The following is a 22,921-nucleotide window of genomic DNA, read 5'->3' as shown; positions in this document are numbered from 1 at the left end:
ATAAGTTTTGGAACAATTATACAGATTTTTTCGAGATTTTATCGAGTGGTTCAATACGCCATATGAGATAGATAAGAATAATTTATAAAAATTGTTATTTTATCTTTTATATGTGATAGTTATTTTCATTAATATAATATTGCAATGAAATATAAAATAATTTTTAAAATTAATTAATATTCATAATCAACATTTTATTTTGAGATTATTATTTTTATCTCAACAATTATGTAATCCCTAAGCGTTGCGCATAAATACTAGAGATTTTTACATTTTATTTCACTTGGTCGAAGCTTATAATAATTGAAATTAGTCCATTTTTTTTATCTTCTCCTATTTAGCTCAATTTAATTATAATTTAGTATATGTTTTGTAAATGTGTAATATTTTGTGTTAGATTGTATTTATTTTTTTAAATTCTAACCATACCAAATTATTAATTAATTATAATTTTTTTTATCAGGTTAGCAAATACACTGATTAATATAAAAAAAAGATATTTTAAATTACAATTTCTGCTAAGTAATCTGATTATATAGATATTTTTATATTACCATCGTATAAAAGTTGAATTCTTTTGGTAACATGTGCTCTCCAGCTACACAAATATGCACTTCAATTTCCTTTGATATTGCCTTCTTAAGTGAATATTCGGACAAAATTAAAGAAAAATGACACTTCATCTTCAAAATAAATAAATAGAGGAAAACAATATTCTAAATTCCTTTATTTCAGGTAAATGTAAAATAAATATGTCATTGATGATTTACCAATAAGAAACACGTGACATACATAATATATAACCCAAACCTAACATTTATTTCCTTGTAATATTATTTTATAACAAAGAAATAATTGAAAAATATCAAGGGTGTGGCTAATGATCAATGAAAGAATGATAATCATGAAATTTAATGTTTAATTTCAATGAAGATAAAAATAATATTAGATAATAATATTGTTGAGAGTGAATATGAATTTTTTTGGAATTAATCAATGTGCGAAATACAATAAATCATTAAAAATAATAGATAATTTTTCTTGATGGGTTGTAATATATATCCTGTGGAATTATGTAGCAAGAGATGCAAAAGAAAATAAATTTGTTAGCATCTAGCACTCTTCAATTCTAATTTATGTGACCATTTTTCTTTTTTAATCTGTCACTAAAAAAGAATGAATATCTTTTTATATTTCAAAGTAACTTAATTTTTTATCCTAAACGAGATATTTATATCAACGCAACTATCTACAACCTTTTTAGATTATAATTTTGTATTTTTTTAACTTCGTATCCCATCAAAGTATATGCATCACACTAATTGAGACACAGAAATTCCTAAGCTTTATCTCGCTCTCTCTCTCACACACATATATGTAAAAAGCATAATACATAAATGTGTCTTTTAACTCAATTTTATTAGCTAATATTTGTGTCCTTCAACTTAATTAGTTGTTCAAAAGTAAACAGTTAAACTTGTGCACGTCCAAAGTTGAAGGATATATATATATATCAATTTAAGATCAAGTTAAATGACATTTTTATATATTATGCTTTAAACAAAAGTGAAAAACTTGAAAGTGACATCCATTATAAATTTATAATATGGCAAATTTTAATACATCACACCTGGACTTCCAACATTTGACAACTCTCTCTTTGTGGGTCTCTCCCTATATCATGTCTCTAACACACATTGCTTCTTCTCGTGCTTATTTTTTTATCACTTTAAAGCTCTCATCTTCTCTTTTCTTCATTTGCATGTGATTTTATCTCTTTTCTCATCAACAAATTAAACCTTGAACAATTTGACAAATTTTTGAAGTTTTAAGAGTTTTAAAAATGTTGCCTCATGATCAAGAGAATAGTAGTAACATCCATGGTGGTTCGAGTAATGTTCTTGTACGTGCTCGAATTGATAGCATCTCACTTCAGATCGAACCAAATGGTCCAACGTGTAACATTAGTCCTCGTGTGAACGATGATACAGTCTCAGATCATCAACAATCACATCATGCTAAATTATCAATTCTTCGTGAATCTTTACACCCCGTTACACTTAAGGTATACTTAACTTCTCTACACTGACAATTGTATACACTTGATGTATACTATTGTATATCGTTGTATATTTTAGCGGTATATTGACCTAAATTTTTTAAATTTTATTTTTGTAGTTTGAAGATGTTTCATACACTATCAAATTGGAAAGCAACAAAAGGGGTTATTTTTCTTCACATCAACAAAAGCAAACTAGAATGATACTTCAAAATGTCATGGGAATAGTTAAGCCTGGTGAACTTTTGGCCATGTTAGGTCCATCAGGAAGTGGTAAAACAACTCTCCTAACATCGATAGCAGGTCGATTACACGGTAAATTCTCCGGTACCATAACGTACAATGATCAACAATTTTCGAGCTCAATGAAACGAAAAATTGGTTTCGTGACACAAGATGATGTGCTATATCCTCATTTAACCGTCCTCGAAACGTTGACATACGCTGCTTTGTTAAGATTACCTAGTAAATTAACAAATCAAGAGAAAATTGAGCAAGCAGAGTTGGTTATAATGGAATTAGGGTTAACAAGATGTAGAAATAGTATGATTGGTGGACAATTATTTAGGGGAATTTCAGGTGGAGAGAGAAAAAGAGTGAGTATTGGACAAGAAATGTTAGTGAATCCAAGTTTATTGTTACTTGATGAACCAACTTCAGGTCTTGATTCGACTACAGCTCAACGTATCGTGTCAACGTTACGTTGGTTGGCTAGAGGGGGTCGGACTGTGGTCACAACGATACATCAACCTTCTAGTACGTTGTTTAGAATGTTCGATAAAATTATCGTCTTGACCGAAGGTTGTCCGATTTATTATGGGAAAAGTAGCCTTGTTATGGAATATTTTGCATCGATTGGTTACGCTCCTGGATTCAATTTCATGAACCCTGCTGATTTTCTACTTGATCTTGCTAATGGTATGACATATTTTAATTTCTCTCCGTAGACGTAGAGCGTAATTTTTCATTCATATTTTTTTATTTTAGAAATAATTTAAATTTGTCATTTACCCTTTTATGAGATAATATTATGGTCATACAAATGTCTATGACCTATTTTAGACCTCACAATTAATAAATCGTTGATCTTTTTAAATTTTAATGACCATGATCAAAATAATTTATAAATTAGGACAGAGAAAGTACGACTTATCATGAAGGTCATAGAACTTCCTTCATATAATGTCTATATTAAACAAGATTGCTTATGCTATCTATAAATGCTATTTATTTTATGTGAGAGTTTCCTAATTGAGTGTAAATCAAGTTTCAAACAATAGATGTCTATATGTTACCATAAAAAATGGAAACCAAGCCAAAATGAGACAATTTAAATGAATATTTTTCTCCATATATTGGGTAATTGGTGTAAAAGTAGTTGAGATTTGACTTGATGGACCATATAATTCCCTATTTAATACATGTTTTGTTGGGTCGATTTTATAATCTCTACAAATTTATTTTTACTTTTATAAAAAAAAACATTTTTTATGTATAAGAGATTTGAAAATAAACGACGACTACCATTTCCTAGAGGATTATCTTTCTTCCTATCCTTTATTTAATGAAAATCATGTTTTTTTGTAACAATAATTTAGCTAATCTACTTTCCAGTCACAAGTGAAACAATTAGTACTTAATCAATGATTGTTTTAGCTTATTAAACTTTAATTTGTCCCCTCCTTTAGCCCTTTAATTAATAAAGTTGTCGTATCATTTTCTTTTTTTACCTTTTCATTTGGTCCCATTGTCCTTTAAATATTATTAACTAAAACAAATATTCTACATAAAAATACAAATATTAAAGATTCTCACACGACTTTATGTTGCCATGGTACAATAATTGTTTATCATATGTTACATAAATAAAAATCAATTAATTAATTGTCCTTATATGAATTTGTCAAATAAAGTATTTAATTTATTTTGCAGGTATTACACATGATACAAGGCATGATGATCAACATGAACTTATTATGAAACAAGATCAATCTGAAAATCAAAATGCAACCAAACAGTCCTTAATTTCCTCTTATAGAAAAAATATTTATCCTTTATTGAAAGAGGAAATTAATCAAAGTTGCAATCGTTCGATTCGTTCATCATCAACAAGTAGGCAAAAATCTCTCATTTAACTTGTTATATATACAATGAAATTATATCTCTAGATTATCGTAAAAGGTCTAAATATATATACCACTTTTATTTGTCAGGTCGCGACGATCAATGGACCACAAGTTGGTGGTTGCAATTTAAGGTTTTGCTTGGTAGAGGACTTAAAGAAAGAAAACATGAAGCCTATTCTGGTCTAAGAATTTTCCAAGTGATGTCTGTTTCATTTCTGTCTGGACTTCTATGGTGGCACTGTAATACTAATCATATAATGGATCAGGTAATGTTCAAAATTTCTTATGTAGCCATTCTAATGTTTTTTTATTACGTTATGAATTGTGTGATCGTCTTATCCGAAAGGTTAACCAATTAGAAATAATATATTTTATTTACTTAATTATGTCTTCAACACGTCCAGCTCTCACATACACACGTGATGTGATTTCCTAGCATGGGCCACTCATTAACTAGTGACTGTGAGACTTGAATTCCACGTCAAATGTCAAATGTCATGTTGAATTATGTCACCTAATTTTAAAACTTAGTTGCACATTTTTATGTACTTAATTATATCTTTAGCACACACTCTCATATGCATGTGTGGTTTTCTCTATCATAGGTCACTCACTAATGAGTGACTTGTGAGAATTGAATTTCACCTCAAATGTCATGTTGAATTATGTCAACTAATCTAAGAACTTAAATACTTTTATCTTACTTAATTATTGCTTTAACATGTCCCATCAAATTCAAAATGTGATTTCGTATCATATGCATTTCTTAATGAGTGACTGTTAGACTTGAATTCAGGACTTTTGCTTCCTCAAATGTCACGTTAAATTATGTCACATAATCTAAGAACTTAAACTGTATATTTTTATTTACTTAATTATATTTTCTACACGTATAATTTAAGTAAGTTTTTTCAATATACAAAAATTTCTAACAAGGTGATTGTATCCAACAGGTGGGATTGCTATTTTTCTTCTCAATATTCTGGGGATTTTTTCCTCTGTTCAGTGCCATATTTGCATTCCCACAAGAGCGTCCAATGCTCATAAGAGAGCGTTCGTCTGGCATGTATCGCCTTTCGTCTTACTACTTTGCACGAACCGTGGGTGATTTACCTATGGAACTTGTACTTCCAACAATCTTCGTAACAGTAACATACTGGATGGGTGGTCTAAAGCCAAAATTTGTCACATTTATACTGACCCTTTTGATCATACTTTTAAATGTGCTAGTGTCTCAAGGACTTGGACTAGCACTTGGTGCAATACTAATGGATGTGAAACAAGCCACAACATTGTCTTCTGTGTTGATGCTTGTGTTTTTGCTAGCAAGTGGATACTACATTCAACATATTCCTATTTTCATTAATTGGCTCAAGTACATCTCATTTAGCCACTATTGTTACAAACTTCTACTTGGAGTACAATATTCAAGAAATGAGGTTTATGAATGTGGGATTGGAAAATATTGTGAAGTATTGGAATTTCCACCTATTAAGTATCTTGGAATTGACAATTTGGTACTTGATGTGGTGGCATTGGTTGTTATGTTGGTGGTGTATAGGCTTTTGGCTTATGTTGCTTTGAGGTTGTGGCATCAATGACTAAAGTGAGTGTGTGTGTGAGAGAGACTTTTGAATTAGACAAGATTTGTATTAATTTCTTTAAGTTTATTAAATAAAATATTAAGAAGTATAATTATTAACCTTGACAAGAAAATTTGTTACAATGAAATGTGAATTGTACTATACAAACTATTATTGTCAAGAAATGTCTTGCTTTTTCTTTCATGTTTTTTACTCCTCCCTAGGAGCTTCGGTCCTTTTCTCTCTCGGAGATTCGAATCAACAGATTCAAGATTGAAAGTGAAAGGTGTTTACCATTCGATTTACTGAAGATTCGAACCAACAGATTTAAGATTGAAGGTGAAGGATAGGGGTGTACATGACCGGGTTGGTTCGGATTTTTCAAATATCAAATCAAACCATTTGTGTAAAAATATTTAATTTATAAACCAAACTAATAAAATTTGGATTTTTTTGGGTTTTTCAACCTTGGGTTGGTTCGGGTTTTTCAAATACCAAACCAAATCATTGTGTCAAATTTTTATTAAATTTATAAATCAAACCAAACTAATAAACCTCAAATTTTTTCAGTTTTTTGGATTTTTTCGGTAAAGTTTGCATACAAACATATAATTAACTTGAGCTTCAAATATTTCTTCAATCCAACCAAAATACAATTATCTAAGGTGTTTCTTAAGAAAATAACACAAAATATGAGATGAGTACTGATGACGCTAAAATATTCAATAAAAAATAATAATGAAATCATCATATAAAATAAATATTGCAAAGTCATAATGAAAATGATCATAATTTAAAAGTACTAAATCATGCTAAAATAAGTTTAACAAGTATTAGTTACATTACTGAATATTTAGGGAAAATTAAAATTAGATTATGTATTTTAATTGTCTAAACCAATGTAAAACTAAAGAACAAATATTTAATATTGTTGTCATTCTTAGTGTTGAATTGATTTTCTTTTTTCATTAGTATTAATTTGATTTTGATTTAAGTTTTATTATAATTATCAACTCTATTAACTATAATCTTTATTGAACCATTCCAAATTCTAAGTTTTAAACTTGAAATAATATATTAAAAGATAAAAACTATTAAATAGAAAATTATATCAAAGTAAATATTTTTATGTATAAAATAAAATTTTAAAAATTACATATATAATGTCGGATTGGTTTGGTCTCGGGTTGGTTTTTTTAGTTAAAACCAAACCAATCCAAATATAGTCGGGTTTTTTCTCCAATACCAAGCCATTAGTTGGGTTTCTTTTTTATTTGACTCAATTTGCGGTTTGGTTCGATTTTTTATTCGATTTTGTACCTCCACTTTGAATGGTGCTTACCATCTGAATAATTCTGATCAGAAAGGTTGTTTTTTTTCTTATCTATTATGCTTAGTGATTTAAAGGAATGTCAATGGTGTTATTAACTATACCCCCTAATTGATGTGATAGAAATTAGAAAAAGTGGCAAAGTATCTTATTCTTGAATGACATGAGTAGAACCTAACTTTGATATCTTCATAGAAAATTGAAAAAAAGCAGAAATATATAATATCTAATTTCTTAATTATAGTGCATCCCTTTCACATCGATCAAGGATTGCCACAATTTTTTTTTTAATTTTCCAGCATAGGCAAATTAGCTTTTTCATGGAACATTGTAGATGTGTTTCCAACTATATAAGGTGTGTTCGGTATGGCAGAAAATATTTTTTTATAAATGATTGGTCAAATATTTTAAAAAATAAATTTATCTAAAAAGGCAAGTTCTTTAAAAATAAAGGAAATGATCGACTTTCCTAGTGAAAATTACACTAAAAAAAGAGTTTCATAAATGATAGGAGTATTCTACATTAATTGTGTTTTTCCCAACACATCTCATCTTTCAATGCTTCTAGGATAATATTTTTTACGTACGTATCAAACACAAACAAATAAGTAAAACCTTACTTATTTTTGAACAATCACCCTTCCAAGTTAATTTTTTTAATCGGTTTATTTGAGTTCGTAAATAACGATAATTAGTGAGTTTCATTAATGGAAGAAAAACATTTAATTACATAGTTTAAGTTGATCCTTAATTTATGTTCTTCAAATGAGTTGATCCTTAAATTTTTTCTTAGCAGTCAAATTAATTAATGTCTTGCAGCCAACATGTATAACTTATTTAAAGGCGTGTGACAAACTTATACGATATTATAAAGCAAACATATAAATTTATGGCCCACAAAAAAGTTATTTACCTTAAAGAAATAAAAATTAAAGATCTAACACAAAATAAACGTAAAAGTATGAATGACCCAAAGATAAGTGGAGATCCCAAAGACGCAAAAATCACTCTTTTTCACTTTATATGAATGGCGCCCATTGCAACACTTGTAAATGAGATTTATAAATGAATGGGATAGTATGAGTTTTAAATAATTACTCTCTCTGTTCCTAATTATTTATCCACTTTTAAATTGACACACTTATTAAGAAAACAATAATTGGCATAGTGAGTTTACCATTTTACCGCTATTAATTATGAAGTGGATGATTTAAAAACTTAAGATTTTCAAGAAGTTCTACCTTTTTCAAAGTAATTAATTGAGGGTATAATAGGTAAACATATTTTGTCCTTTCTTGATTTGTCAAAATAGACAAGTAATTAGGGACAACTAAAAAAGAAAAAAATGGACAAGTAATAAGGGACAAAGGGAGTAATATCTAATGTCTTAAAAGACGAACCATTGAATATTTAGAAATGAAATGAAACCAAATTAACGAGATGATATTGAAGATTCATATAGTCGATTTCAATTATCCTGTATCACATCCTCCAGTATTATTTAATGGACATTTCAATAAACCCATTGCTTTGTGTTCTCCCCAAAATCCAAATATTGGGCCACTTCTTCATACCAAGCTAAGGCGTTTGACTCAAATAAGGCCCAAAAATTAGGAGGGGTTAAGTTTGTTGCCTTAGATGGATTGGTCTAGCTTAACAATTTTTTTGAATAATAGCCTTCACTTCAGAAAATTCTTACTTTTACTCATGAAGTAGACGTTCAGGACATTTTAAAATAAGGAATAATGTACTCGATCAATTAATCAGAAGTTTTTGACCTTATATGTAAAAATTAAAATTTACTTGTGTTACGATTGCCTATCAGGCATAAGTTCTAAGTTTTTTGAATAAGACAAACGTTTAATATATTTTAAAATAATGAATTATGTTCAATTGACCACAAATTTTTCCTTATAGGTAAATATTAGAACTTATGTCTGACGGGCAACATAAATTCTTCCCAACCAATTTTAAGAGATAAAAATTCAAGAGCGAACACTTCGAAAAACACTAGAGGCAATGTCCTCCAAGATGCTTTGCCAACTTGCATGGCACAGGTTTCATATTAGTAATATTATAATAGACATAATATATAAATATAGTAAAAAATGTGTCCTTTAATATGATTTTAGTTGGTATTTATGTCCTTCAGTTTAGGTGTGTATGAGTAAATATTTAAGCTAATTATATAAAGTTGAACAAGTAGACACATATGTCCTACGTGTATTATGTTACGTAGGACGCATGTGTATATTTGTTCAACTTTATACAAATTTAAGAGTATGTCTACTTATGCACACCTAAATTTGAAGACCATAGATGTTAATTGCAACCAAATTAAATGACACATTTATTTATGTATATACGCCATTATAATATTTGCCAACTGATATATTAATATTCCAAATACCCCTACTACTTGGAACTGTACAAAGGAATTTACACAAGTCTATATTATACCAAGAATTTCGTATAATATACAAAAGAACAACATGAATCCTGTAGCATTTGTCCTTAAATAATGCAAAATAAAGAAAATTATATGCCTTTCAAATCTTTTTATCTTACACTCAGTGATAGGTAAATATATTAGTTTCCGATTAAATTTAAATTCGTAACGGAAAGCTCAAGTGTTTCATAAAAATGATGAGAAATTGAACTGATCGATACCTTGCTCTAATCAAGGATGACGTTGTATTTATCTCTTTAGTGGAGAGCTGAAATTTTCATTAAGGGGTACAATGATATGAATAAGTAAATACACGAAGAAATCAAGGAAATTCAACATCTACTATATACATAATAGATATAAAATAAAAATATATATATACAATGTGATTATATTTTCTGTTAAAGAAGATTCAGATGAACCCCTTATCCTTATCTAAGTACTCCGAACGTGTAATTCTCCACCACAATCCTTATTGGTGAAAATTATATGCTTTGTATATATCTAAGCATCTGATGCTGAAATTATCAAATTGGGCTTGTGACATGATATTCATGTTATTATTAATATTCCCACTTATGTGAAACAAGACTATAAATATTAGAGTTCATTAAGGCAACTAGAAACTCAGCCAAATTAAAATATTTCTTGTTCTTCACAATTAAAATGGCATCAATAAAAATTGAGAAACCAGTTGGTACTCAACCATCTGCCTCTACAATCAAGAAAACATCAACTAAGGCTCCTACTGCTTCCAAATCCGCCCCGAAAAAGACTCGCGAGCCTAAGAAAAAGGTCAATCAACATTTCTAATTTTAAGTTTTTTTATACATACCTTGATTGTGTAAATAATATTTAGACAATTGGTATATTTTAACGTGTTGTACGTAACAAGTAATCTGTCTTATTTGACGTGTTACTAGCTCCTTTTGTCTAAAGCCTATCAAAAAAGAATATTGTCACATTTCTATGTTTTTTAAATGATTTAAATTTTACCATTTTAACCTTAATGATAATATGACTCATAAGCTATATAAATGTTAAGTCTTGTTTTGAACTACGAATCTTGAAAGTCTTCCTTTCTTTCTTCAGTTTTGCGTTTAATTTACCTATATTGGGATGGACAAAGTACTCCTTGCGTTCATTTTTACTTGTCCACTATTTCAAAAATAAATTTTCTCTTTTACTTGTCATTTTAACATATCAAGAAAAGATAATTATTTTTTCCGTTTACCTTCAATATTAATTATTTATTCACAAATTATTTCTCAAAATAAGACTATACTTCAATTAATATGAATATTTTAGTAAGATACTCATATTATTATATCTTAAAAGACGTACAAAATTGAAATGAACAGAGGGAGTATAATCTTACTTTTTATGAAAAATACCGGGCCGGGCTAGAATTTTTCCAAATAATAATATTTTCTTAAAAGAAAATCAACGTGTATATTTTTGGTTATTAATATTATTTCGTGTAAATAATACAGTTTAATTCTTTTTTATTTAGGCATCAGGTAGCAAGGCAGGTGGAAAGAATAATAACTAAGAAGAAGTTGGAGTAATTAATTAGAGTATGATGAAGAATATAATTGTCGTTGTTTAAAATTATGAGTGATGTACTTTCTTCTCTTAATGAAATAATCTCATACTCTTATCTGTAAAATTGTTTCTTTAATTAGATAAATGTAAAAATAATTTTAAAAAATATCGTTCTAATGATAATAAAGTAAATTAATATCAAATTAGAAGCTATTCTGCTCATATATCCTTAAAAATATCATCGCATTCGTATCAGATCCTTCTGAAAGTTGTCAATGAGGTTGAATATTAATAGTAAACCACGAGTATTTAATTTATTTAAAATTTTAAAATCAAATCACATATGTATATGTATGTAGGTATGTATATACCATTTATATCTTTCATGTATATCCTTGTATATCAGTGTATACTTGCGCGTGATATCGATATACATGAATATGCAGTAACATATAGGCGATACATATGTCTCAAATCTCAATGATGTTTTAAAACTCGGTTTTATCTATGAATTAGACTCCAAATCACCTCTAATCATTCTCAAATTGTGTATCGACTCATCCGAGTGTTTTTAACAAATTCCAATCGCACTTGCAAAAAACAACTAACATATCAATTCAATTGTTAATAGATTAAAATGGGCCGAGGAATGGATGAATCACTAACTCACCCAAACATAAACAGGTTAGATGAATTGGGCGGGTTGGGATTGATTTTGCTAGCCCTACATCCATCTATATATCTTTCAATATCTAATGAATTTCTTAATATAAATATAGAGTTTACACAAAAGCTATCGAGTCCTCAAAAACATAGCTCACGTATATTATTGTAGATCCGCTTTGATATTAGATTCACTACCTAAATTAATATAACATGTTGATATTATGTCTAACAAAGGTAGCTAGGTAATAGTATGTGTGCGGCCATAACTAGCAAACATAGGACTATAGGAGGAACTCTTATTCTTCTTCTTTCATTGGTAAAGATTTTAACACATTTTATTAGTATACATATCTATTGCTGTTAAAAGCTTTTTTATTATAGTGATTGTAGATACAGATTCGACAAAACTCAATAACTTAACTCACGTTTTTTATATGTGACAACTAAAATTCAGAAACTAAAAATCTTAGCTTCGTATCAACTTCCCAAATTTTTAGTCACATGCATGTATCTAGTCTTATTATAATAAATCAAAGTAAAAGTTTTGTGATTGACTTGACTTGTTGACAATAGTAAAACGTTTTTTTTCTTTTCTTCTCTTTACATGTTCTCTTTAGTTGAATGATTCTTTGCCCCCCCATTTAAGTTTTGCCTTTTAGTTCCACGTTTGACTCTAAGCACTTCAAGTCTACTTGTGGCAAACATTTATAGGAATAGGGATAGGAAAAAGAAAATCTTAAACTCATAGCTCAGACTTATAATATCGTTACGATATTTGGCTGAATATAAAATTTAAAAATGATTTTTAAAAAAAAAAAAACTTGTGATCTATAATAAGCTCTATGCATTTGAGTCGGCTAGTGCACATTAATAATAAAGGTGGTCAATTGAATAGCTTTTTTGCAAAAATTAACAGTATGTCTTTGGTTCACATTCTCAAGTTGAAGTTTATAGGTTTCTAGGCTATATTAAAATTAATATATAAATGCAATATTGATATAAAAAAATTTCAATAACATCGGAAAGTCATTCAAGTGATATCTATAAATAAACCTCTTTAAAATGTGAGTAAAATAAAATATGTTAACTGTCACGATAAAAAAAAACCTAATAGTATATAATTTGTTTCCCTATTAATATAAATATTTTATTAAAATTGACAAAATCAAATCGTGAACACCCCTTTAACCTTTCCCTATTATCGTATGTAAAAAAAATAAATACGTGAGAGTGATGATTGATTGAAACACATTACATATTATTCAAATTAAAGAAGATCCATAAATTGTGGTGTAATTCATCAACTACTTATCAACCATATATATGTGGACCAAAAATAAATATGACTGCAACACCAAACGTCTTCATGATTGTGGCAGACTGGTGAGTATATACTAAATAGGGAAAAAGGATAAATATATCCCCGAATTATTATAAATGGTATGTGAATACCCTCCGTTATACTTTAAGGTTGTATATATTCTTACCGTTACACTTTTGGATTGTGTATGCCCTTAAAACTAACGGACGGACACGTGGCTTTATCTCAACCATTTACTCAATTTTATTTATTTATTTACCTAAAATTAAAAGATCCACCCGACCCACAACTAAATAACCAAATCTTCATTTATAATAAACCCAATGCATCCTGTGTAAAGTTTCAAACAACAACAATGAATCAACCCCTTTCAACAACACAAATAGAGTGTAAGAATATTTTTAACCTTGTGCAAAATTAAAATCAAAAGCTTTCCAACAACAATTACAAAAATATGGTGCACTTGGTTCAATTCATCAAATTCTATTTCAAGAATATTTTTGAACCCTTTTAACCATAACAAATCAATTTGAGCTCAATTTTTTTGATTCAATTGCAAACCCAATTTAAAGCTTGAAGTTTTATCCATCAATGGTGATAGTATATTTAACCCGTTTCAACAACAACTAATCAATTTAAGTTCAAATTTTCTTATTTGATTGCAAACCCACTTTTCTTGAAGTTTTGTCCATCAATGTTGATAGTATTTCCAATCCCTTTCAACAACAACAAATCAATTTAAATTCGAATTTTTTTATTCTATTGAAGACCCACTTTTAAACTTGAGGTTTTGTCTATCAATGGTGATAGTACTTCCAACCCCATTCAACAACAAATCGATTTGAACAACAAATTAAAATTGATCTCTTGTGTTTCAACGAAAGCACATGCTACTGTGTCTTTGTTTTAATGAGATTTGAAAAAGAGTTGCAAATGAAAATGTATTGAAGAACAATTTTGTCTTTTGTTTGATTTAAAAGGTTTTGGGTTATGTTTTAATGGAGGAGGGTTCTTTGCTTTTTATTTTAATTTTAAATGCCATGGTGTTGTAATTTGGGTCATGGGTGGGTAAATTAAGAAAGATGGGTGGGTTTTTGGGTAAAAAAATAAATAAAATCAGGTAAATTGTTGAGATGAAGCCATGTGTCCGTCAGTTAGTTTTAAGGGTATACACAACCTAAAAGATTGACGGTAAGGGTATAGACAATCTCAAAGTATAACGAAGGGTATATACGTACCATTTATGATAGTTCGGGGGTATATTTATCCTTTTTCCCTACTAAATATACTTTTTTGTCCTTAATTGGGGGTTTTTGGGTTCGATTCGAATTTCCTTAAATATGGAGTTACCTTTGTTGGAGAAATGTGAGATTTTTCAGTGCGAATTGTCTTTGTTTGAGATCATTCTACCCCAATATCTTTATAGGATTATCCTACAAATATATTTGTAAATATATAGGAATGTTGTTTAACTCATTTAAATGAACTTGATTTTAGTATAGGAGATTATAACAATATTTCCAATTGACTAATATTAGCTCTATATCTGAGAAAGGAAAATCTTGATACAACTTAGCTTACGATCAGTCGGTCTGATCAATTTGTCATTCTTCTTTATTTATATTTAATAATTTCTCTGTTTTAATTTATTTTTCTTTTTAACATTTAGTGTATTTATAAATTACTAAAACATTATACTATAGATTATAATAATTAACAAAACAAAATATTATTTAGAAGCGACTAGAAGAGCTTATTGTCATATTAATTAAAAAAAAAAGAGCTTGCGGGTTTAAGTATTTGTTTTATATTTATGTGGTTATAAAACAGTTCACGAATATAAAATATAAAATATAAAATTATAATAAATTTATTAAGATATTTTTTTTCTAAAACAACTAATAATGAAATAGTATCATCTTCTCAAAGAACCTCGATTCAAGTAAAATATATTAGAATCAAGTATTGAAAAAAATTAATCGTGAAGATGTTATATATTTTCCTTTGTTTCAACTTGCTTGTCTTACTTTATCTTTTAATCTGTTTCAAAAATAACAACTTTTTTTTCTTTTTTTGACAACCTTTTAATTTTGATTTTTCACATTACATGTTTAAGACTATAAAATTGAAGCAGATTTTGATACATTTTACATATCTTTAATTAATTTTAGATCACAAAATTCAAAAGTCTTATTTATTTTCTACAAATCTATGTCAAATTAAAATCAGACAAAGAAAGTAGAAACTAAAACAAAAGGAGTAAAAAATAATGGAGAAAAAAGTCACAACAAAAAATAGTACGATAGAAAACAACAGTTAATAATAAATCGAAGAATACGAGAAAAACTAAATAATTCTCTATTACCTATTACTGGTGTTCTACCCTAATCATCGACTTGCACATTATTTTATTTAGTATCATGTCCTTGATATATTGTATGTATGTTATGTCGACCTATTTTAGCTCTTATAAAACCTAACATGTAAATCGCATTATTGCGTTTTACCGTTACTTATCATAAGGGCATTTTTGGTATTTACTTACCCTTATGTCCTTTATATTTATTTTTATTTTTTATTAAAAAATAGTTATTTTGTAAATTTCGATAAATTGAATGTTGTCATGTCTTTTTATAATGCTTATTTTAGTGATAAGTACCTCAAATGTTATATATTTATTTTTCGTCATAATTTATATGATATCGTTGAAATTTTAAGATTTAACCAAGTTTCTTTATTGGTACGTATTTATGCATTTTAAATAATTTAAACTATTAATTATTGTGTTCCATAATAATATTTATATAATTATCAGATATATAAATTATAGTTTAAACATTTGAATTTTCATAAATTTTTTATTTTACTAATTAGAACATTAAGCCTGTGCTCAACATTGACCAACACCACTAGTACTTTTATATATGACAAAAATAAAATAGAGAGATTTTTGCGGAATCATAGGTAATGGACGTAAAACTTTATTGGCATTCTATGTTTAAATTATAAATTAATAATTGTATCATATATATATATATATATATATATATATATATATATATATATATATATATATATATATATATATAATTTGTATACTCACAATTATCACTTAGTTAACCATTAATATTGTTAAGCACCATCAATTACAATCTGTACCTAATATATATAACTTTAATTATAGTTAATTGATTAGGAAATAGATTACATATTATTAAATTAGAATTTGTTTTAATTATATATTTATCATATAGTTCTTCTAATAATATTATAAAGAAATAAAGTATAGCATAAGAGAACAAAGCCAAAAGAATATAAAGAACCTGTGCACTTTATCATATATATCCCAAAAAACATGGAAGGGGCAGAGAACTTGGAGCGAAAAGCTTATTACATCAATTAATTAATTATCACTAAATCTTAAGTTTTAATTTTTTAATTAATAAAAGGGTCCAGGCAGAGAAGCAAACTCAACCTATCCAAAATGTTACTTACCTTGGTTATGCTCCAGTAGTGGGACTGCTCCATCCTTAACTAGAGGTTTCGGATTGAAATTCTGAATATGGAGAAAATCATATTAAAAGCGTTATCCGCAAATGGTTCCTACGATGTGCAATCAAATTTAGTCGGGGGTCTAATACAGACTCTGAAGTGAAAAAAGAAGAAGGCTACTACTTGTTATTTGGATATACTAATCAAATCAATAATTACTCAATATTCTTTATTTTTATTTGTTTATTACTAAAGTATTTCTTATTATCTTTGTCTCTTGTTCTATGACATCAGCAAATAAAACATTTTTGTTGCTCAATCATTCACTCAAATATTTTATTAATTAGAAAAACTAGTAGCTATAATTACCTAACCAAAGGTGTAGGATCAACATGTTTACATAATGCAACTAACTCCATTAGTTTGTGAATTTTGATGTCCCAAAAATTATATTTGTCCAAGGTTTATAAAAAAATATTATATGTCAGATTATTTAAAAGATGATTATAAATAAATTTATTATTGATTTGATAATTTAAATAAATAATAAATAATATGCTATAACAGGTTAAATAAAGCTTATTATAATGTAAAGTATCAAGTACATTATTAGTTAGTCTATTTGGTTCCCCCAGCTTATCAACAACTTTGGACTTATGTGTTGCGCTAGTGTGATATTTGTCATATTTAGGTGAGTTTGTTGCAAATTCACCATATATTATAAGTATATTTGATCACTAAGAAGGTGTATTTGGTATTGAGCAAAATATTTTTCAAAATTTTCATGTGTAATTGGTTAAAATATTTTCTGAGAAAATAAAAACAAGTCTCATAAATGATAGTCCAGCAAACTCATTGTCTCTTTCTCATCCACTCAACAGCCCAAACCTCTACACTTTGACCATCCACCTACCGACTACCGTCATCGCCGAACAAGTTCATTGTCTCTTTTCCACCCACCCAGTGGTGGATCCAGGATTTAGAGTCCGTGGGTGTCAAATGGGATTCAAACCCGCAACATCAACCTTCTAAAGTTGTCCTCCTACCGTGGCACCACAAGCCAATTTTGTTCTGTGGGTGACACACTTTATATTTATATAAATATTATATATATATATATACCTATGTATATATAGAGTTTCCGTCGAAGTTCGGGGATGGCGTGGCACCCCTACAGCCCTTCATAGATCCGCCACTGCACCCACCCAACGCCCCCAACCTCTAACCCTTGACCATCTCACCTCTCATCATCCTCAAACCCAACTCCCCACCCCTATAATGATTTACTAGATTACATATAAATATTCTTGAAATAATAACTTTTTTATTTACTTACCAAACACTAAAAAATAAGTAAAAAAATTAACTTTAAAAAAAAAAATATATATTTTCTTCCGTACCGAACACACCCTAAATAGAAAAACAAAAAAAACAAAAAAGAGGAGAAAGGCAAATGGAAGTTGTTTATTTATTTTCTAAATTCCCAATGACAATGAATGGCGTAACAACAATTACTATAATATATAAATGTAATCTTATCTTGTAAATACAAATTAGATAATACTCCAAAATTATAATTTTAAAAAATAGAGCAGAGAAAAAGTGAAAATATCTGAAATTAGTGGAGCTGTTCGTTGATATATCGTATCTTTGCAAATACATATACTATAAGATTTATATATATATTCTTAAAAAATATGAAAATGTATTAAACTAATTAAATGACCAACTCCAAAATGAGAATTATTTTTTTGTCTTGATGTTGTTGATTTATTAGTAATAATAGTGGATGTCATTTTCTAAATTCAGGCAGATATATACGTTAAAACGTAGTCAATTTTTTAACCTAATTAAACGTCTACTATAGTACCAATACTGGAAATATTTGTCTCATCAAAAAGAGGTGATAAATATAGATATTCATATTATCCGTCGATTAACTCATTTTTATTCATACGTCAAAGTTAATAAACCCCCTTGAGTTTGGATGCGATAAAATTATAAATACAGAAAAAGTAAAAAAAAAAAAAAGTCCCCAATCATCATTATTAAGTTGAAGTTTTATACCCTTGAGTCGAGCTTGTCGTATAAGATTTGTCTAATGCGATTTAGATTCTATGTGTGATTTGCAGGCGATTACACAACGGGGGTTTATACAGTGTACACAAAGTGCTCACCACAGGTAGAAATTGTAATGACTGCGGGTATCCTGGATTGTGTAATGAATTTTCAATTGCCATTTATAAGAAGTTTGGTCAGATTTAATCACACATAAAATAAGGACAAACAAGTAACTACGATTGTTAAAAATTGGAAGATTAATAAAAAAGACAAAATCAATTGGAATTAATGCATTTTCTAAAAATGTGTTTAGTGTAAAGTATGGAAAAACAAACACAAATTAATTAAACACGCCTTCTATATCACGTTCACGTCTTCATCACGTTCTTTTAAAAGTGTCAATTTATGTTCAAAATTAAAATTTGTTCTTAGATAATAATAGTATTAAGTAATAATTTAAAAAAAAAATATTTTTCATTCCTAATCTTTAGTTCTTAGAAATTTAGCATGAATTTTAAAAATTAAGGAATGTTAATTATAGGTTAGAAGGATAACTCAAACGAAAACAAACAAATTCTAAATCTTAACGTCCGATTTTTTTTATTTTTATATATTATACTTAGATAATATAACGAGGAATAAGATTGTTCACTCTCCTCTTGATTGTTGTTCTTCAGATAATTGATGCACGAAGTAATTCGTGTTTACATTGACATTCTTTTTAATTAGGATAATCTTAAAATAGTATCTTATCAATAACCTATTTTATATTCTCTCACTAGCTTCTACATTGGATACAACCAAATCACAAACTATAGGGTTTTTATTTAACTTAAATAAAATAATTTGATGGTTATTGAAACCTAATTGTATGATATAGGATTTGAAAGGGTGCTAACCTACTAAAGTGTAGGAAAGACAATATTTTTTGCCAAGTGTTATAAAAAAATGATTATTTTTTTTAATAAAATCACAACTAAGTTTATTCTAGTTTTGTGCAAGCAAAGGCAATATCGATGTCATAATTTTGGACTTGTTATAATTAGCAATAACTAATTAGATAAAGTTCCAAATATAAGCTACCTTTTAACTAAACTCAATTAGGTCTTATCCTCTTTTTGTTCTACCTAATGTTTGTTTTTTCAAAATAGGATTTTAGAGTACACAGATTAAATTGATCTTATAATAATGAAATAATATCGAAATAAAATTAAACAATAAATGAATGAATGAAAGAACAATAACAAATAGAATGAAATGTATAAGATCTGAATAAAAAGTTGTGAACAATTTTTTTTATATATAGTTTAAACTTGCGTGATGGTGAAAACTTAGATATGTACAAAGAATAAATAAAAGTCTTTATATAGCTAAATATTAGAGTTTTATTTGCGTAAATTCTGTTACATCTGTTTCTTCCCTCGATGACGTATTTTCGTATTTTTCATTGAAATTGAGTTGGTACATTTTGACACGATACAAGGACCTTGAAAATAAGAATAATTCATGTTTATACGTGATTACGTGTGTTATCACACCTTTAGTCAACAAAATAAAAATAGTGCTAGTATTCTACAGAAGAAAATGACATTAGTATTATTTACTGACGATTCTAATATTTTTTTTAAAAATAAAAGATGTGATATTTATTAAACTATTCTGTATATTATTTCTAAATACATAATTTTATATTAAAATTTTTAAAATTAAATAAGTAAAGTTATCTTAGAAATTAATCTAATCTAGAATAATTTGATGTTGTAAATGGGACCAGAGACATTCTATTGTATAATTTACATAAAATGATTATAACGGTAGGGGTGTACATGGCCGGGTTGGTTTGAATTTTTCAATTATCAAATTAAATTATTTGTGTCGGATTTTTAAATTTATAAACCAAACCAATAAAAGTCAGATTTTTTCGGGGTTTTTTTTCCGGATTTTTGGGTTTCCCGTTAAAGTATTCATACAAATATATAATTTACTTGTACTTCAAATATTTCTTTAGTCCTACCAAAATACAACTATCTAACGAGTTTCTTAAGAAAATAACACAAAATATGATATGATTAATGACACTAAATTATCCAACAAAAATAATAATAATGAAATCGCGTAAAACAAATATTGCAAATTAATAAAAATGATCATAATTTAAAAGTACTAAATCATGCTAAAATAAGTTTAATAAGTATTAGTTACATGACTAAATATTAAAAGAAGTTAAATTAGATTATGTATTGTCTAAGTCAATGTAAAACTAAAGAACAAGTATTCAATATTATTGCCATTCTTAGTGTTGAATTTATTTTCTTTTTGCATTAGTATTAATTTGATTTTGATTTAAGCTTTATTATAATTATCAAGATCTATGGACTATAATTTTTATTGGACCATTCAGAATTCTAAGTTTCAAACTTGAAATAATATATTAAAAGATAAAAACTATGAAAAAGTATAAGAAATATTTAAAAATTATATCAAAGTAAATATTTTTATGTATTAAATAAAAAAATTTAATTATCTATATAATGTCGGGTTGGTTTGGTCTCGGGTTGATTTTTTTTAGTTAAAACCAAACTAACCCAAATATAATTGGATTTTTTTTAATACCAAACCAAGTCAAACTAAACTACTAGTTGATTTTTTTTTCAATTTGACTCAATTTGCGATTTGATTCAATTTTCGATTCGATTTTGTACACCCCTATTCAACACCCTATATTTACACCATATCTGGCTACACAATATAATTTTCGACGAAGAGGTGTATATCGACACCCCTCTATGTGGTTCGCCACTGAAAACATATTCCACATAAACAAAACCAATATAAGTTATGAGTTATTTTATTCATTATTTTTATTTATGCCAGGTAAAAATAAGTAATTAACTAATATAGAAATTAATAAAATTTCTCACTGAAATATATTTGTCTCAAAATTTCAAAGATATACTTGTAAGCAAACATTTTATCTTAAAAATTATAAGATGTTATATGAATTTCTAATTTAACAAACTCAAAACACCCAAAGAAATAAATTATAAATTATAATCTTTACATAATTAATTTATGCGTCATTACTGATTTCACCAGAAAATAAAATAATTATATCGTCAACACTTGTACATTGCTAAATAATAATTAATTCAGGTTGAAACATTGCATTTCAACACATGACACACAGAGAAAATGATATTTTGTGAATCTTTAAACTTTGACTAGTCTGTGTCCAACTCATGGCAGAAAATATGTTTTAATTTTATAATTAGTTAATTTTTATACGATATTTTCTTTAAGATTTTTTTTTTAAAAATTAAAAATAATAACTTTCTTAATTATAGAGAAATAAAGAAAAATAAGTTACACAAATGATATTTTACGCTATCATGACTTCTCCTCACCCTCCACCACGCCCCTAACTTACTTTCATCTTTCATTCCAAAGGTGTTTATCTAAATTATAATTTTTAAAAAATAATATTTTTAGTATAGCTGACAAGTAACCATTAGCATGTAACAATTTCTTTCGTTTAAAAATAAATGAATTTTCTAGAGGTGACAAATCTCTTTTAAAAAGTTAACTAAAAACATTTAGATGGTAATTTACCAGTATCATTACTTTGGTTCTTTCGATTTTTTTCTTGAAATTAAAGATAGACAATAAAAACCCATTAAAAGAAGGACAAGTAGTGGAATCTCAGTCAAGAACTTGGACGTCCAACAAATGAAATTAAGTAGCAAATGAGTATGTTGAGATAGATGTATAACCTAAAGGCTACAAGAGAGGATAAGGAATGAAGGATCAATGACCTTCGTTTCTATGTGGAAGACGAGATTGAAATGATTCGGACATGTAAAGAGGAGGTGCACAAATACACTAATGAGGAGGTATGAAATGTTGACTATATAAGTAGACCAAAGAAGGAGAAGTGATTAGATAGGATATGACACACTTGCAACTTACCAAAGACATCATCCTAGATAAAAAAAAATATATTGGAGGTCAAAAATTATAGTAGTAGGTTAGTAGGTAGTCGGGTGTTATCTAGTTTATTCTCCCATCAGTATTATCAACTGTCTTATTATCTATTCTTCGATTTTAATACTTCCAGTTGTTTTCATTGCCTCAATTATTTCATTATTTTGTTGTTGGTACTGTTCTCGTCTACATTGTTGTTATTATATCTTGCTTCGCAATTTTATTTTATTTTCATAGTTGATTTTGATATATTGTATTTGAGTTGGGCATCTAAGAAAAATAATCTCTCTATCTTTACGAAATAAAAA

At 27.7% G+C, this 22,921-nt stretch overlaps 1 protein-coding gene and 1 long non-coding RNA gene across 2 annotated transcripts; both read left to right on the top strand.

The window, feature by feature from the left end:
- The first annotated feature begins 1,765 nt into the window (after window positions 1–1,765).
- Window positions 1,766–5,828, top strand: LOC125828132 (ABC transporter G family member 21). Its single transcript, XM_049507441.1, has 5 exons — window positions 1,766–2,065; window positions 2,179–2,977; window positions 3,992–4,171; window positions 4,273–4,451; window positions 5,139–5,828. The coding sequence occupies exons 1-5, from the start codon at window positions 1,844–1,846 to the stop codon at window positions 5,784–5,786; spliced, it is 2,028 nt and encodes a 675-aa protein (XP_049363398.1). The 5' UTR covers window positions 1,766–1,843; the 3' UTR covers window positions 5,787–5,828.
- A 4,334-nt stretch (window positions 5,829–10,162) lies between these two features.
- LOC125828202 (uncharacterized) lies at window positions 10,163–11,206 on the top strand. The gene is made up of 2 exons (XR_007443037.1): window positions 10,163–10,342; window positions 11,061–11,206. It is a non-coding gene; the product is annotated as an uncharacterized LOC125828202 (long non-coding RNA).
- Window positions 11,207–22,921: the final 11,715 nt, after the last annotated feature.

This window comes from Solanum verrucosum, unplaced genomic scaffold (assembly GCF_900185275.1).
Source record: "Solanum verrucosum unplaced genomic scaffold, falcon-dt-bn FXZP01000053.1, whole genome shotgun sequence".
NCBI lineage: Eukaryota > Viridiplantae > Streptophyta > Magnoliopsida > Solanales > Solanaceae > Solanum > Solanum verrucosum.
Note: the sequence above shows the minus strand (reverse complement) of the source record. Positions and strands in the feature narration are given on the sequence as shown.

What these genes read in the sequence shown, in the direction of transcription:
- LOC125828132 (XM_049507441.1), top strand. Translation starts at nt 1,844, where the DNA reads ATGTTGCCTCATGATCAAGAGAATAGTAGTAACATCCATGGTGGTTCG. An exon ending in TACACCCCGTTACACTTAAG is followed by an intron (nt 2,066 to 2,178) that starts GTATACTTAACT and finishes TTATTTTTGTAG; the next exon opens with TTTGAAGATGTTTCATACAC. An exon ending in TCTACTTGATCTTGCTAATG is followed by an intron (nt 2,978 to 3,991) that starts GTATGACATATT and finishes TTTATTTTGCAG; the next exon opens with GTATTACACATGATACAAGG.